Source organism: Nerophis lumbriciformis, linkage group LG15, assembly GCF_033978685.3.
Source record: "Nerophis lumbriciformis linkage group LG15, RoL_Nlum_v2.1, whole genome shotgun sequence".
NCBI lineage: Eukaryota > Metazoa > Chordata > Actinopteri > Syngnathiformes > Syngnathidae > Nerophis > Nerophis lumbriciformis.
In genome coordinates, this window is record NC_084562.2 from 20,313,789 (window position 1) to 20,333,074 (window position 19,286).

Consider the following 19,286-nt stretch of genomic DNA (forward strand, 5'->3'; position numbering starts at 1 on the left):
TGTAGGCAAACATTTTTTAATGTAAATTTATCGCTAATAATTATTTTATTTTTTTTATCGCGAATACAAATTTTTTTAAATGTATTTTATATATATATATATATATATATATATATATATATATATATATATACACATATATATATATAAAATAAATCAAAACATTTTTTTTTATTAGCGATACATTTTTTTTATTCGCGATAAATTTACATTTAAATTTTTTTTTTTATGTTTTGTCCAGCCACTCTGCTAAATCATATTGTTGATATAGATGCCTATATCTACTCTACAGATTTACTTTACAAAAGAGAAGTGTTGCATACTTGCCTTATTTGTATTTGACTTTATTAAATGTTTGTTTAAAAACAAAAACAGTTTTATTTTAATATAAAAAAAATAGAGCTGTTTATTTTATAGAGTTTTGAAAAAAGTATTAATTTTGAATCGAGAATCGTTTTGAATCGAGAATAGATTCAGAATCTAATCTATTGGATGGAATAGTGTACTTGTCGTATTTTACGACTTATGCATTAAAAAAAAGTGTTCTTGTCTCTCATAGGGATTGTGAATGAAAAAAGTGCAGTTCCCCTTTATTTAGGACTGTGGCTAAAGTAATCCAAATGTATTTCATCGTAATGGAAAGTCAACCAATTCGAAGGTCAGTCAGCGCCTTACATGGCCGCCCCTCCTTATACGCAGAGCACGCGGTCCACAGGGGGCCCCATTAAGTGTGACGCGCATGCAAAATGACAGGAGGGCGATTCATATGAGGTTTTACAGCAAAAATATTCCTACATCATGTTAATTATTGCACTGGAGAGCCAAGCATAGAAATGTAAACTTACCTGTGTGGGGGAAAAGTTCTGGTGGCTATGAGAAGAGTTGGTGCTAAGAGGCACCTCGGTGGCGTAGCTGCGAGCCAGCGGAGCGCGAGTATGCGGCGGAAAAAAAGAGCTTGAGCACTTTGATGGAGGAGAACCGGAGTGAGAGCGCGGGGCAGGGCTGTGCCTCTGTGCTGACAGCTGGTCCCTGTAGAATCGGTGCGTAATGGAAGAGGAGTCAGCGTAATGAAGGCAGCGGAAAAGATGGAGGACGTGTCACATTACGCTGGTTCAACGTGGCTAAAGACAAGCGAGGTCAGCAGGAATCTCACAGAAGTTATAAAACATGGGGGCCGCACTTTTCTGATGCATCTGTAACAGCGGACTCACCTTTGCAGCTGCCCGTGGTTTCCCTTCTCGCCGTGGTCTTTCACAGCCCCATTGGTCATCTTGTTTATGACGTGTTCTCGGTCAAGCGACTTCCTGCGGAGATCGGACTTTGTGCTCCTGCGACGGTTCTTCCACTTTGTCAAGTCCTGACACAGGAGGACATTTTGGGTTAGTGAATCTCAAATATTTGACAACTACTAGAACATGTAGGACGGGAAGGTAATAGATCAGGGGTGTCAAACTCATTTTCATTGAGGGCCACATCGCAGTAATGGCTGCTTTCAGAGGGCCGCGTTTAAAACAATTAATTTACATTATGCATGCGGGTAATAACCTGTGATTAATCATGATTAATCCAAACGCATATGCATTTGATTAGATTTTTTTATGTATAACTTGCTATGAAATCATAAATAAAGGTGAAAAACAGATGTTTAACTATTTGTTTTTATCGCAAAAAAATTGTTTTGCAATACAGTATATACCGTATTTTTCGGACTATAAGTCGCAGTTTTTTTTCATAGTCCAGTGCGACTTATATGTTTTTTTCCTTTTTTATTATGCATTTTCGGCAGGTGCGACTTATACTCCGGTGCGACTTATACTCCGAAAAATATGGTAATTCAATTGGCATGATCAGATAATATTAAAGATTAAAATATGCATTCTTTTTCTGAATGCATTTATTAAAAAAACATTAAAAAAATTTTTTTTTTTATTGAAACCCATTTTTTCCAGGCTTTCGTGGGCCGCATAGAATGATGTGGCGGGCCAGAACTGGCCCCCGGGCCTTGAGTTTGACATCTGTGTAATAGATGTATTGGCAGAAGTGTTTTGGCCTACACGGTTATATACAATGTTTGGGAAGATTACTTTGAAAAACTAATCAGTTACAGTTACTTACATGAATTAATCTTTAATAAATGTAACGACAAAGGAACTTTTTTTAAATACCTTTGAATATCTGGCGTATGCAGTTTGGAGATGTTTCATGAGAGCAGAGTGTGTGCCTTTAAAAGACAGTGATAATGCTGCACGATTTTGAGAAAAAACCTAATTGGGATTTTTCTCTCCGAAATTGCAATTTTTTAAATTTTATACATAAACGCATACAACTGCGAAAATAACAAATGTAGGAAGACATTCACTTTCACCGTCATGTTTACAAACACTTCCCTCCTCGACGGCTCCACTTTCCATCCACCGGCTTCAAGCATGCTTGATCGTTCTGGAGGGACAAATCGTTGAACTTACATTTACCCATCTTAATTGGCTAATAATTTGGCTGTGCTGTGGGCTTTCGTTAAGTTTTTTGATGCTATGTTAAGTTTAACAACAGACCGCTGCGCGCATAGCACACACTAGCTAGTGGTGCGCTATAAAATCTGGCTGGGCAGCACAGGTAGCCTACTTTAGTTCCGTATTGTAGTTACGTTATAGCGTCCTCGAAAATCGAAACATTTTAAAGCAAGACTGAAGTTTATGCATGTTATAAATAAAAGTATCAATCAATCAATCAATGTTTACTTATATAGCCCTGAATCACGAGTGTCTCAAAGGGCTGCACAAGCCACAACGACATCCTCGGCTCAGATCCCACATCAGGGCAAGGAAAAACTCAACCCAATGAGACAATGAGAAACCATGGAGGGGACCGCAGATGTGGGAACCCCCCCTTGGGCGACCGGTGCAATGGACATCGAGTGGATCTAGCATAATATTGTTAGAGTCCAGTCCATAGTGTGGAATAGTAATGTTAATATATTTAAAGGGGAACATTATCACCAGACCTATGTAAGCGTCAATATATGATGTTGCAGAAAAAAGACCATATATTTTTTCAACCGATTTCCGAACTCTAAATGGGTGAATTTTGGCGAATTAAACGCCTTTTTAATATTCGCTCTCGGAGCAATGACGTCACAACGTGACGTCACATCGGGAAGCAATCCGCCATTTTCTCAAACACCGAGTCAAATCAGCTGTTATTTTCCGTTTTTTCGACTGTTTTCTGTACCTTGGAGACATCATGCCTCGTCGGTGTGTTGTCGGAGGGTGTAACAACACGAACAGGGACGGATTCAAGTTGCACCAGTGGCCCAAAGATGCGAAAGTGGCAAGAAATTGGACGTTTGTTCCGCACACTTTACCGACGAAAGCTATGCTACGACAGAGATGGCAAGAATGTGTGGATATCCTGCGACACTCAAAGCAGATGCATTTCCAACGATAAAGTCAAAGAAATCTGCCGCCAGACCCCCATTGAATCTGCCGGAGTGTGTGAGCAATTCAGGGACAAAGGTCCTCGGTAGCACGGCAAGCAATGGCGGCAGTTTATTCCCGCAGACGAGCGAGCTAAACCCCCTGGATGTCTTGGCTCACACCGTCCCGAAGATGATCAAGAGAAGAAAATCGACCCTAGCTTCCCTGGCCTTTTGACATGAGGGTATGTCTACAGAATATATTAAGTGATGAAAATTGGGCTGTCTGCACTCTCAAAGTGCATGTTGTTGCCAAATGTATTTCATATGCTGTAAACCTAGTTCATAGTTGTTAGTTTCCTTTAATGCCAAACAAACACATACCAATCGTTGGTTAGAAGGCGATCACTGAATTCGTCCTCGCTTTCTCCCGTGTCGCTGGCTGTCATGTCGTTTTCGTCGGTTTCGCTTGCATACGGTTCAAACCGATATGGCTCAATAGCTTCAGTTTCTTCTTCAATTTCGTTTTCGCTACCTGCCTCCACACTACAACCATCCGTTTCAATACATGCGTAATCTGTTGAATCGCTTAAACCGCTGAAATCCGAGTCTGAATCCGAGCTAATGTCGCTATAGCTTGCTGTTCTTTCCGCCATGTTTGTTTGTGTTGGCTTCACTATGTGACGTCACAGGAAAATGGACGGGTGTATTTAACGATGGTTAAAATCAGGCACTTTGAAGCTTTTTTTAGGGATATTGCATGATGGGTAAAATTTTGAAAAAAACTTCGAAAAATATAATAAGCCACTGGGAACTGATTTTTAATGGTTTTAACAATTCTGAAATTGTGATAATGTTCCCCTTTAAGAACTTTCAAAATAAGACTTTTTAGGAGATTTTAAAAACATTTTAGACATTCTAAGGCCTTAAAATTCAAACTGTTGAAATGAAGACAAAGACTTTTTAAGAACCCGTGGATACCCTGTTACTACGTACCAGCTGTTTGATTGTAAAGTGCATCTTAGTTGTAGTTTGTAGTTGTGCTTACATGTCCCTTGGCAAGTTTCACTGCAATAAGGCGCTTTTGGTAGCCATCCACAAGCTTCTGGCAAGCTTCTGGTTGAATTTTTGACCACTCCTCTTGACAAAATTGGTGCAGTTTAGCTAAATGTGTTGGTTTTTCTGACCTGGACTTGTTTCTTCAGCATTGTCCACACGTTTAATTCAGGCCATTCTAAAACCTTAATTCTAGCCTGATTTAGCCATTCCTTAACCACTTTTGACGTGTGTTTGGGGTCATTGTCCTGTTGGAACACCCAACTGCGCCCAAGACCCAAACTCCGGGCTGATGATTTTAGGTTGTCCTGAAGAATTTGGAGGTAATCTCCCTTTTTCAATGTCCCATTTACTCTCTGTAAAGCACCAGTTCCATTGGCAGCAAAACTGGCCCAGAGCATAATACCACCACCACCATGCTTGACGGTAGGCGCTGTGTTCATCGGATGAAAGGCCTCACCTTTGCTCCTCATAACATATTTTTGGGTATTGTGGCCAAACAGCTCAATTTTTGTTACATCTGACATCACATGGACAAAGATAAGACCTTCTGGAGGAAAGTTCTGTGGTCAGATGAAACAAAAATTGAGCTGTTTGGCCACAATATCCAGCAATATGTTTGGAGGAGAAAAGGTGCGGCCTTTCATCCCAGGAATGTATGTAAACTTCTTGACCACGACTGTATATTTACATAATGATATTTTTACATTTATATTGACTTAACACCTACTATAGCTCTGGGTCATTATAGCTGCAGGTAGATGTAAACAAATGTAGTTACATGGCTAAAACGTGATTCTGAAGTGAACAGTCTGTGCGTTCCAGACTCTACCTCCAGTGGCCCCCAGGTAAATTGAGTTTGGGACCCCCCGCACCAACTGTTTGCAGACGACTTACATCTTGCCAGTGAGCCTCACTCTCTCTGGCAGCAATGTGGCTCTTCGATTCCTTGTCTTGAGTCCATTCGGCTGTGCCAAAGTCCTGACGCTCGTCCACAACGTTGTTGCCTTCTGAAACTTTACGTGTCGGATACACCATCGGGATATCACTCAATGATTTGCTCCTATTGCACACAAAAATAGAAGGCAATTAAATGATGTTGGACATAGAGCCAGCAAGTGAACAAAAAAAAAAAAAAAAAAAAAAAAAAGCAATTTGCAGAACATAGCCAAATTGGCAGAGATGCCACAGTACATTGTACATTGACTAATTTAACTGCATGGGTTTGATGTAAGCTTTACATACTCTTGCACACAATCTTGAATGCAAGCATGGGAATTGCTTGCCAAGCGCATACAAGTCATGTAAGCAACAGCCTGTCTTCTCCCAGTGGCATTGAACAGGTGGCACAGCGAAACACTTGACAGGAAGAAAGCAATACTTTTTACAAACAATCCTGTTATTTTGCAGAATTGCCTGACAAGTCTCTGCAGAGTGTCTGTAAAAAAAAATAAAAAAAATAAAAGCATTGCTGTTTGCAATGGCATTTCTTTTCCTGTCAATAAACACAATGGAGGCAAGCAAAGACGAGGCAGCCAGAGAGCAGAATGTCGTGGTAGAAATAACACTTTTGCACTTCAAGACTTGCCAAATCCAGCCAGGGTTCACCTCAGGTCTGACCTGCATTGGAGATTTTCTACTGAACCAAAATGTAAAAGATAATATGAAAACATGGGTTGAAATATAAATAAGGCGAGGTGGTGCATAGTGCATGAAGCCAGGCAACATCAAGGTGGTATATTGTATTGAATTCAACAAAAAAAAAAGGGGGAAGACCGACATAGTACGTGTTGTAGTTGTAAGGGACAACTGATTTATTATGCAACATATGACTATTTTGAAGGCTGCACAAGCGGATATGCTTTTATTGTGTTGAGGAACTCACAAATGAAAACAAATGTTTCTTTTAATGTAACGGTTTAGAGCAATGTTTTTCAACCTTTTTTGAGCCAAGGCACATTTTTTGCATTGAAAAAATCCGGAGGCACTCAGTTGACAGTAAAAAAGTCGTCATCGCAATTGTTGGATATGACTTTAAACCATAACCAACCATGCATCAATATAGCTCTTGTCTCAAAGTAGGTGTACTGTCACGACCTGTCACATCACGCCGTGACTCATTGAGTTTTTTACGGTTTTCCTGTGTGTAGTGTTTTAGTTCTTGTCTTGCGCTCCTATTTTGGTGGCTTTTTCTCTTTTTTTGGTATTTTCCTGTAGCAGTTTCATGTCTTCCTTTGAGCGATATTACCCGCATCTACTTTGTTTTAGCAATCAAGAATATTTCAGTTGTTTTTATCCTTCTTTGTGGGGACATTGTTTATCGTCGTGTCATGTTCGGATGTACTTTGTTCACGCCGTCTTTGCTCCACAGTAAGTCTTTGCTGTCGTCCAGCATTCTGTTTTTGTTTACTTTGTAGCCAGTTCAGTTTAGTTCTGCATAGCCTTCCCTAAGCTTCAATACCTTTTCTCAGGGGCACTCATCTTTTGTTTATTTTTGGTTTAAGCATTAGAGACCTTTTTACCTGCACACTGCCTCCTGCTGTTTCCGACATCTACAAAGCAATTACCGTATTTTTCGGAGTATAAGTCGCACCGGCCGAAAATGCATAATAAAGAAGGGAAAAAACATACATAAGTCGCACTGGAGTATAAGTCGCATTTTTTGGGGAAATTTATTTGATAAAACCCAACACCAAGAATAGACATTTGAAAGGCAATTTAAAATAAATAAAGAACAGGCTGAATAAGTGTACGTTATATGAGGCATAAATAACCAACTGAGAACGTGCCTGGTATGTTAACGTAACATATTATGGTAAGAGTCATTCAAATAACTATAACATATAAAACATGCTATACGTTTACCAAACAATCTGTCACTTCTAATCGCTAAATCCGATGAAATCTTTTACATCTAGTCTCTTACGTGAATGAGCTAAATAATATTATTTAATATTTTACGGTAATGTGTTAATAATTTCACACATAAGTCGCACCTGAGTATAAGTCGCACCCCCGGCCAAACTATGAAAAAAACTGACTTATAGTCCGAAAAATACGGTAGCTACCTGCTGCCACCTACTGATATGGAAGAGTATTACACGGTTACTCTGCCGAGCTCTAGACAGCACCGACACTCACCACATAATTTGCAGACTATAATTACTGGTTTGCAAAAAATATTTTTAACCCAAATAGGTGAAATTAGATAATCTCCCACGGCACACCGGACTGTATCTCACGGCACACTAGTGGTTGAAAAACATTGGTTTAGAGTATGTATTTAGAGGTGAAATAGAAACGGAGTTAAAAGGATTCTAGCGCCAGAATGGTCAAACGGTCTTTTTTTTTTTTTAATATCCGTCACCATGGGTCCAATGACCAGCCTAAGAGCCAATGATTAAGCATGCAAGGTAAATGGCACATTAGGGTACATTGTGTACATTTAAGCAAATAAAAAGCATCAACTGAAGTAGTTGACCTTGTTTCCCTTTCAACTGGCGCTAGAATCGTTTTAACTCAGTTTCTATTTCTCCTTTAAGTACATACACTCTTTACCGTGGTGTTGTCCTAACCGTTAGAGTGGAAGAAACACTTTCGTTTCCATTTGAGAAGCTTAACACAATAAAAGCATATGGACTTGTGCAACCTTCAAAATAACGGTCACATTACATAACACAACAGTAAAACATTTACAAAACCGTTTTTAACAGTTGTCATTTACACCTGTATTGAATGCATGAATGCATACATGAATGACAACATTGTTGTGAACGTAACCCCAATAGCTGATTATGGTAACTGCTGTCTAATTCCTGAGTCTCATTTGCAATATGACTTAAGTTGTAATTACAATTGCAAGTCCAAGACAAATTGCAGTAGTGTATAGTTTATGGTGGAGCTTTTTTATTTTTATTGCGCCCTAAAAAGTGTTAATACTGTAAGTATTGTACTTATTACGTACCAGCTGTTTGGTAATACCGTGCATCTTAGTTGTAGTTTTCATTGACACATTTAGGGGTGTTGAAAACGCCATGTTAGTGCATAGTGCACTAATGTTTGTGTCATTTGGCATCTTTTTACTTGCAGTAAACTTGAAACAATGACACACATGCACAAGTCAAACTAAAATGAGTGCTTTTAGATTTGACTGAGGCAAAGTGTATGCAATGAGAATATGCTGCACACTGACGGTATATAAAAATACAACCAACTATAGCTCTCCTGAGCATGTACAGTACGTCACAGCATGTAAGGCCATTAAGAACACGGCAGGGAAGTCTTTATACTGTAAAAAAACATCTTAACCATAATGGAAAACATTTTCACATCTTTTTTTTTTCCAAAGCATTCAAATATAAACGGTTGCATGCATCCTGAATGTCAATATTCACACGACTCAAATGTCAAACCTGTTTTGCATCTGCAACAAAGAGTTACATTTATTCACATTGAAAAGAGTTGGTGAGCAGTAGATGCTGACAATCAAAACAGGGTCCAACATGATGTGGTCTGAAGCCCTAACGATTCATTGATTCATTTGATTAGAAAAAAGCTTTGACTTATACTATCCTACTCTGAATGATTGTTTTAGTGTAACTAATAAAAATTGATCAAATCCAGACCACAAGGAGTGCATGGAACTTTAAATTCGGAAGTATAGTTTCTGAGCGAGCAATTTGTAAGTGGGTGCCTTGATCTGTCTGAAAAGCAGAGTTTTCTTGTTTTCTTTTTTAATTCTTTATTAATTCACACAATTTCAATGTTGTTGATTTGCATTTGTTCGAAGAAAAACTTATGGCAAGCAGAAAAATATTTTATTTCAACTACCGTATTTTCCGGACTATAGAGCGCACGGTATATAAGCTGCACCCACTAAATTTTAGAAGAAAAAAAAAAAAGTTTTCCATATATTAGCCGCAGATGTATACGTTGTGGAATGATTTACACCAGGGGTCCCCAAACTACGGCCCGCGGGCCGGATCCGGCCCCCCAGCATCCAAAATCCGGCCCACAGGAAGTCCCAAGTATTTTTTTTTTTTTAATCTTTCTTTTCTAATTAATTTTCTACCGCTTGTTACTCTTGGTGTCTCCTAGCCGCTCAGGAAAATCATATTGTCTAAAAATGAATTTTCCCATCGATAACGTCCATTCCATCCATTTTCTACCGCTTATTCCCTTTGGGTTCGCTGGAGCCTATCTCAGCTACAATCGGGCGGAAGGCGGTGTACACCCTGGACAAGTCGTCACCTCATCACAGGGCCAACACAGATAGACAGACAACATTCACACTCACATTCACACACTAGGGCCAATTTAGTGTTGCCAATCAACCTATCCCCAGCAGTTATCATTAACTGAATGGGGCATAGAAAACAAAGCAGTGTTTCTGTAGACTATACAATGTCATTGGTGTTTGCAAACATTGTTTACTTGTTTGTTTGTATCATCATCATTAATGTATACATCATTCCTTACAAGAAATAATTATTATTGTTTACTTGTTTGTATCATAAATGCATACATCATGTCCATTAAAACAACAACCTCCCCGCATGATGGACCGATGCACCACTGTCCTCTTGGGGGCGTATATACGGTTCTGGCATGACAACAACCTAATGTAAGGGTTCGTGCAAAGCCAACAGATCAAGCGTGTATCTTTCATTTTTAAAAAGGAAACTTATTTTATTTTTCTCCTTTTTATAATCAGCCTATTGAGTCGGACTGCCGAGAAATATGATGAACATTTCCAAGCACTTCACCCAAAATTCAAGAATTTTTCAAACCTTGAAAACACAACATTAAAATCCAAGCATTTTCAAGGTTTTCAAGCACCCGTACGAACCCTGCAACTCCCGCGGTTTGCATACAATGAAGATGTTCCAAAAATGTCCGCACCTTATAAATGATTGACAATTCTTCCGACGAGGCAGAGCCTAAAGCAGGGGTGCTCATTACGTCGATCGCGATCTACCGGTCGATCTCGGAGGGTGTGTCAGTCGATCACCAGCCAGGCATTAAAAAAATAGTCCTAAAAATGAGCGATCATAAATCTTCACTATGACGTCAATTTCGTCACTTGATTGACATTCACGGCACCCGAGGGTCTTCTGAGATGACGCTGGCTGCTGCCAGCTCATTAAAATTACCGACTGGAAGGCGAGAAACACTTTATTTCAACAGACTCTTGCGCCGTACCTGTCATCAAAACTCCAAAGACCGAATGCACAGTTGCACAATAAAAGCTCTGCTTCATCCTGCCTGCACTACCAAAATATGAGTCTCAGAAAGCTGGCGTGCACAAGCTAGCAAGCTACGGAGTTTGCCGACAATGTATTTCTTGTGAAGTGTATACAAAGGAGTACGGAAGCTGGACAAATAAGATGCCAAAAACCAAACACTTTCATGTGGTATTGGACAGAAAGGAGGACTTTTTTTCTCCTCCATTCGAAAATGCGGACGTTATCATCACCACTGTCTGATTCCAATCAATGCAAGTCATCACAATCAGGTAATACACCAACTTATATTCTTGTCTTCATGAAAGAAAGGAATCTATATGTGTTAAACATGCTTGTATTATCTTTAACCACCTTTAAGTTGTTAACAATGTTAACTATATGTGTTAAACATGCTTGTATTATCTTTAACCACCTTTAAGTTGTTAACAATATTAACTATATGTGTTAAACATGCTTGTATTATCTTTAACCACCTTTAAGTTGTTAAAAATATTAACTATTTGTGTTAAACATGCTTGCATTATCTTTAAACACCTTTAAGTTGTTAACAATATTAACTATATGTATTAAACATACTTGTATTATCATTAAACACCTTTAATGTATTAACAATATTAACTATATGTGTTAAACATGCTTGCATTATCATTAAACACCTTTAACTTGTTAACAAAAACATATATTTCATAAATAAGTAAATATAAATTATATATATGAATGAGGTAGATCCCCACGACTTGATCAACTGAAAAGTAGCTCGCCTGCAGAAAAAGTGTGAGCACCCCTGGCCTAAAGCAACTTGGGTAACATCCAAAGGGGGTGCGACTTGGAGGATAACTTGCTTTACCGTTAAACCTGATGCACAAATGCTCACAAAACCTCATCAGAGACTTTACGAGAAATCTACTTTTCAAGATGGTCTGATTATTTGACTTCATCGAAGCTGCTCAAATACATCATTGAGCTCTAGGTTTATAACGCTGACAAGAAATGGAGTATTTTAACATGCACTTTCAACAACACACTTGACTAAATGAGGTTTATATTTCAATAGCAAGTAAATCAGCAAGAGAAATGACTACCGCGAGAGAGGAAAGACCTCAACCGTTTCACACTTTTTGTGGAGAGGACTCATTTTGTACCTGATAAATGAAGTCGAGCAGACTTTCCCACTTTCCTCTCTTCGTTTCCTCCGCAGGACTGGAGGTGGGATATGGCCTTTGGTCGACTGCTGTGTGGTCTCCATCCTAAATACCTGCTCAGCCTCTGCATCGCTCCCGCAGCCTGGAGAACACAATGTACATACAGATCAGAGCTTAACCTTAGTTGACATGCGCCACACACACACACACACACACACACACACACACACACACACACACACACACACACACACACACACACACACACACACACACACACACACACACACACACACACACACACACACACACACACACACACACACACACACACACACACACACACACACACACACACACACAAACTTCAGAAAACACAGTTGTGTCATCGATGGATCATTTTTGCACAACAGGGAAAAGCAGGGTGACATCATCACCCCAGTTTTAAGCCAAGTGATTCAAACTGTGCACATGATGTTACAGCAAGTGGGGAAACCTTTTTTTTTTTATATATATTTGATTTATCTTTTATTTATTTATTTATTTTTTTTAAATGGGAAAACCATACAAGGATTTACCCTGACTAAGCACTTTTTTTGTTGAGTTTAAATACATCACCTGAATGCTCTATGGAGCAAAGCGAAAATGTAATTAGTATTTCTGTCAGTGGACATTTTAATGCATTTTTAGACAAGGGTGACCCGGGTGGGAGCCAGAGTACGCACACACACACACGCATGCACCGACGTACAATAAACAGATAAGACCGAGGTCAGTTTTCAGAATGCACTTTGAAAAGAGCAACACGTCGGTAATTGGATCCACAGCCCGGAGAGGGTTTGAAATACTAATCCGCTCATACAGAATAGAGAGAATAGAGCACATTTAGATGATGTGTCTTCAATGACAGACTTTATTATTCTTCTTTAGTAATTGCATCACCTACTTTTACCAGTGTTTTTTTAACCAGAGTCACATATAGAGAGAGTATGGACAACTAAACGAGACGTCGCCATGTTTGCTACCAAGGACGTGTGCAACTCTGCTCGGAAACATGCGATTGAGTCGATCTGACGTTAGGTTTCCTGACGAAATAAACCAAAATAATATGTCTCAATATAGTTTTGAGATGGCGACTTGCCCAGGGTGTACCCCGCCTTCCGCCCAAATGCAGCTGAGGTAGGCTCCAGCACCCCCCGCGACCCCAAAAGGGACAAGCGGTAGAAAATGGATGGATGGATATACTCCAGCTCACAAACTTACAATAGAACATGATTCTCTATAGTCATAGTATATATAATAATCATTATGGGGCAATTTTGATGCACTCCACTGCTACATTCATGCAGTGTTTAGTGACCAGCGGCTCTCTAACACGCTCCCGCCGGCGAAATGTTCGTCAAAAAATACAAGACCAAAAATAAACACCCTCATTTTGCCAAAATCCTCATTAGCTTTGGACCAACAATTACAGAGAAATTCTGACTTTTGTGTGAAGTATGTCAACTGTGGTGTCTGCCTCCAACGTATTGTTTGTAATCACTGCTTTTAGAGATGTCCGATAATATCGGACTGCCGATATTATATATTATAAATGCTTTAAAATGTGATATCAGAAATTATCGGTATTGGTTTCAAAAAGTAAAATGTATGACTTTTTAAAACGCCGCTGTACGGAGTGGTACACGGATGTAGGGAGAAGTACAGAGCGCCAATAAACCTTAAAGGCACTGCCTTTGTGTGCCGGCCCAGTCACATAATATCTACGACTGTTCACACACACACACACACACACACAAGTGAATGCAATGCATACTTGGTCAACAGCCATACAGGTCACACTGAGGGTGGCCGTGTAAACAACTTTAACACTGTTACAAATATGCGCCACACTGTGAACCCACACCAAACAAGAATGAAAAACACATTTCGAGAGAACATCCGCACCGTAACACAACATAAACACAACAGAACAAATACCCAGAACTCCTTGCAGCACTAACTCTTCTGGGACGCTACAATATACACTCCCGCTACCCCCTCAAACCCCCCCCCCCCCCCCAACACCCCCACCTCAACCTCCTCATGCATGTCCTAAATTCCAAGCTCCTGTTTTGTAAAAAAAAAATAATGCACTTTGTGACTTCAATAATAAATATGGCAGTGCCATGTTGGCATTTTTTTTCCCCATAACTTGAGTTGATTTATTTTGGAAAACCTTGTTACATTGTTTAATGCATCCAGCGGGGCATCACAACAAAATTAGGCATAATGTGTTGATTCCACGACTGTATATATCGGTATATATCGGAATCGGTAATTAAGAGTTGGACAATATCGGAATATCGGCAAAAAAGCCATTATCGGACATCTCTAACTGCTTTATATATGCCTGTGCTTTTACTTTAAAAAAATTAATAATTAAATTTTAATAGGTTTTGCTGTGGTGAATCATGGCTTCCTGATTTTAATATCACTATAATCACTACTTTTTGAGACAAAGATTATGTATTTAATATTCGTATGCTTACTATGGAATATTATTTATTATTTCACTGTTCTGTTACAGAGAACAAGGAAATTGAATAAAATTGCTATGGTATGAAAAGGGGTAGGATTAAATACACTCTGCTTCTTCCTAATCCTTTTGGGACGTGCTTTAATGAAACAACTGGAATTGTGTGATGCATTACATTGTATCGTATGCATGTTCGAAATAAACAAACTGATCTGAACTATATTAACTTGAATATTGAACTAATGCTGCTTTTTCCTGCCATATTTTTTAGTTCAGTTTGGATTATGTGTGACATGCAGAAAAGATGCAAATTTGAACCAAAAATGTATTATTTTTTTCACCGTTACTAAAAGTGCGATATACCATGTTTCCCCATGTACATATGCTTGCTTACCTCGCACAATGAACTGTTATTGGCTCTCCAGCCTGCACTTCCCATAATTTTGTCCTTTCTGGGTTGCGGGAAACGTATGCAATTTCTTCCAGCATTTTTTTGCAAGTGGTGCATCTCCATGCCGCACAACAGGGAATGTTTACACGGCAAACACACCTCAATAAAATACATTCATAACGAGGAAGTGTCACTTATCTGCGGCTTCAAACTGGTATGTAACATGGTGCCCTGTAGTCACGTGAGTGAATTTTGACCAATCATTGAGGACATGGCTTATAACCCTGTTGTCTATACTCTCTATGCACGACTCTGCCGTTGTTGGGCCGCGAGCACACCCTATAGGACCACCAAAAAAATATCTGTTTCTCAGGTGTGGTCCGTATGGGCCACAGCGGTACTCCAGTGTTTCCCACACATTCATTTATTTGTGGCGGCCCGCCACGAAAGAATTACGTCTGCCACAAATAGATTTTTCAGCTTTTGACTCGCTCGACCGCTCATAAAAGCAATGGGACTGTCTGTGAATGTTGCTTATAGTTACAACTCCGGTGCAGTAGGTGGCGGTAGCCTACTATGCATTGTAACTCCGCCAATAGCACCTAATTCACCTGGTGGGCCAGAAGAAGAAGAAGACGACGACGAAGTAAAAGAAGAACGGATCGACCGGATCAAAATACGAGGGGAAGACGTCTTGGCAAACAAGTTCAAAAGTGGTCCGAACCAGTCTGCAGTGTGCAGCACCGACTCGGATTTTCTTAATTTTTATTTTCGGGATTTGAATGCATTTATTTTGAAAGGACAGCTGGAGAGAGACTGTCAGGTGGGATCGAACTGGGTCGCCCCAGCGGGTGCTCTACCAGGTGAGATAGGTTATAGCTGCATTGCTCGTCATATATTTAACGTTAATCCGCGATTTCACCGAGCGTTTCACTGACGGTGAGCAGCCTGACGCTGCTTCATTAACACCGCCGCTGTTTGACTCGGGGGCCGGGGCAGACGCACGCAGTAACAGTCACCTGTTACCATACCAACGAGCTAACGTGTCCAGGTTATAACCCTGTTGTCAATAAACACATGTGGAGACGGTGCTTCAGATACTGCATTAATACTGAAGCTAAATTGTCCACTGCAGCATGTGAATGCAATGAAAAGAATAAAATCTGAGCCAACCAGCTGTTAAAATGTTGTCCAGGTTAATGTTTTGGCCATTAAAGGCCCTTCATTTCAAGATTTCAACTGTGATCGGGCTTCAAACAGGTGGCTGACCTGTTCAGATGGGTGTAACTGCTACTGGTCAAATAATGTGAAATAGCATTTAATTTTATATGTATGCAATGCTATTTAATTGTAATTATAGATAATAATAATAATAATAATAATAAATACTGTGTGTGTTGTAAATAGTCAACGAGAAGGATTTTAGTAAGATATAAGCCATGAGCACTACACAGCCAGAAAAAAACCTAGGCAGGACAAGTAAAAATATTGGGACAAGTAGATTTGAGAAGTCAGGCAAGTAGAAAAAAACCTTAACGTTGAACCCTGCATGTGTGGAGCTGCTGCCGCTTAAAGTTAGACGGCACTGTACATAGAGCGGTTCTGCTCATTAGTAATAAATTCTAATGTTGGATGTCCACTCCTTCACACAGATGAGTATAGAAAAATATTTTCAACGGCCGAAAAGGGCTCGACTTGGAGAGGAGGTAGGCCACAGTCCGGACCAGAGGAGGTATTATCAAAACGGTGTAGACACTTAGAAATCTCATAAGGAAAGTGAACAGACGTCCATCAGTGTGAAAATTAATTTGCTTCCAATACTTCCAGGCTTCAACTAGTGCCGCAACTGTGGCAGCTGAGGCAGTAAGAGAGGGTGAGGAGGAAGGGATAGTAAGTACGCAGGGAGATGTTGTAGGAGAGGAGGAAGACAGACAGCTGTATATAAATATGTACATAGTGTTGTAATTATATTCCAACTCCGCGTTCTTCTTGGTCATCGCCGCTGCCGCCACCCCCACCACAAATAGATGCCTGTCCTGTGGGAAACACTGTACTCCATTGTAATACACTTTTCTACCACTTGTGGCAGTAATGACAATATCAAACAAACAGAAGCGGTCTGGCGCTAAAGTCATAGCAACGTTTCTTAAGCGCAAAAATGATGACTAAAATGGTGAAGCTGTATTTTCATATTCATACATTTTATTGATAGTTCAAAAAAACTATTACAAATTTTGTTAGAATATATTTTAGCAGTGCATTATTGTAATTAAATTAATTTTCAATCACTTTTTGGGAGTCTCTTCTTTTGCAGTACGTGTGATTAGTATTGACCTGAACCTTGATAATAATCTGTGATTAATACATGCTTTCATATTATTTAAAAAAATTGATCTTGTTAAACTGTAAGTAGGTTAGATATAGTTATTGAATACGATTAAAATCAAGAGTAAGATTACTAATTCACTGTGTACTATTTGAGAGGGCCTCGGGACCCTCTGTAGAGGAAAAGTTGGTTTTGATAATTAGACATTTGGCTCATTTTAAACACACAGGTGCCTTTTTGTGAGCATTACAGTAGGTGGGTAGTAACGGAATACATTTACTTCAGTATCTTTTTGGATAAATTGTACCTGTCCCAGTAGTTTTAATGCAACATACTAGGGGTGTGAATCTTTGGGCACCAAACAATTAGATTCCGATTCCTGGGGTGACGATTCGATTCAGAATCTATTCTCAATTCAACACGATTCCCATTTTGAACCGATTCTTACAATGTACTATTTGGTAACTTAATTACAACTAGAAAATTCCCGCTGAAATTTTGATGGGCCTGCTTTATGTGCCCTGGACCTCTGGCCGGGGGAAGATTGTGCAATCTTAAAAGTACTGTGTCCGATTCCGGGAGTTTTAGCTGTAACCGTACACAATGAGCTACAGAGGTAGCTAACATTACAATGCTAACTCTTAGCATGTGTCACATACCAAGTTATATGGCTCTGCAGTAAACGGTCTCAAAATGAGCAAAAAAAAAAAAAAAAAGTTAGCATGTTTACTGCATGTGTCACATACCAAGTTATATGACTCTGGTTGCATGAAAATGGCCTAAAAACATATTTTAAAAAATGTATTTTTATAAAAACAAAAATAAATCAATAAAAAAAATTAAATAATGAATCAATATCGAATCGGGATGGATAAGAATCGCGATTCGGTTGTGAATCTTTGTGCAGCCCTAGGTTAGATATAGTTATTAAATACAAAGAAACACTACTTTTACTTTGTTACATTGAGTTTCATTCTGATCGCTACATTTATTTATATCATAATTCTATTCATTTTTAATCTAGTGATTACCGCTTACAAAGACTCATTCATTTGGCTTGTTGGAGACATCTTCCAGCTGGTACTGTCATATGACTCTGTTTCACCAATCCAACGCAAGCACTAGTGACCTTTGTCTGCCAATCAAACAAAGCTTAGTAGTCATGTCAGACACCACCTTAATCAATGTTTACTTACAAATTTTAAAAAACATTTGTGCTACAATAAATCCACATCAAACTAGAGAAAACATGTTTTGTAAGTTGTAGATGTTTATGCTCACATGAACCTTGTTTCAGTACAAAATCACCTTCACTGTTTGCACGGAGTCCTGGGGATTCCGCAGAGTCGACGCTGTCCACTGAACTCTCCTGCTTATAGGTTGGCCTCCTGCCTGGATGACAGCACTCTCTGGAGACGCCATCTTTCACAAAAACATTAGCGCCCTCATCTAGGGCCTGAAGCAAGAAGCGAGGGTCAGAGCCGTTCAGGACTTGACTGACGTAAGTAAAGACAGAAAAAGACCAGACCTTGGACAGAGCCAATCCTAACAGTCCTTCAAAGGCCTTGAAGTTGAGCTGAGGACCGCTGTAGAACTCATCTAGGTGGGACTTACGACCCAACCAGTAGACTGTGATCAGAACCTGAAATAGACGTAGAATCACAATCAGAACTGCACGAGTATAAAGCAGTAACTAAAAGAACGCAGGCTGAATGAACAAAGGCTATAAGCATAAACTCTACCCAAAGCATTAAAGGGTAACAGTCTGTAACGTCGCAGTAGCTTTGAATCAATCTTAAATAGATACAATGTTTAACGAAAGGTCTTAAAAAGTGCTGTGCAGTTTTATTTCCATGGAAGACAAAGACAAGGATATTATTCACAGATGTGTGAATAAATGAAAATGTGTGAAGATTGAGACCTTCTGTTACGGGGGTTATACAGCATCTGATTGACTACTGCAGTCCCCCGGGTACACACCACACCTATTAGGAAAACAAAGCCCTGTAATTTATGTGCATGTTTCTCTATAAGCGGTTTATTTTTTGCAAACAATGCAGTGGACTTTTTGGAATAACTCTTCGAAGGAGTATCACCTCTGAGGTACTGGCTTTTTCCATGGCAATGAAATTGACTGAAATTAGCCCTACAGGTAAAAGCCAGTAAATTAGAATATTTTGAAAAACTTGATTTATT

General features: G+C 39.4%; 1 protein-coding gene across 1 annotated transcript in view; it reads right to left on the reverse strand.

Annotated features, from left to right (window-relative positions):
• The window catches only part of lmo7b (LIM domain 7b), a 95,676-nt gene that overhangs the window by 48,565 nt on the left and 27,825 nt on the right, over positions 1 to 19,286 (reverse strand). Inside the window, exons 7-12 of the mRNA XM_061974545.2 lie at positions 18,619 to 18,732; positions 18,399 to 18,546; positions 11,856 to 11,997; positions 5,366 to 5,531; positions 1,212 to 1,357; positions 846 to 1,029 (exon numbers count right to left, since the gene is read on the reverse strand). Of these exons, the coding sequence (XP_061830529.1) occupies positions 846 to 1,029; positions 1,212 to 1,357; positions 5,366 to 5,531; positions 11,856 to 11,997; positions 18,399 to 18,546; positions 18,619 to 18,732 (900 nt within the window). The remainder of the gene's footprint in view (positions 1 to 845; positions 1,030 to 1,211; positions 1,358 to 5,365; positions 5,532 to 11,855; positions 11,998 to 18,398; positions 18,547 to 18,618; positions 18,733 to 19,286) is intronic.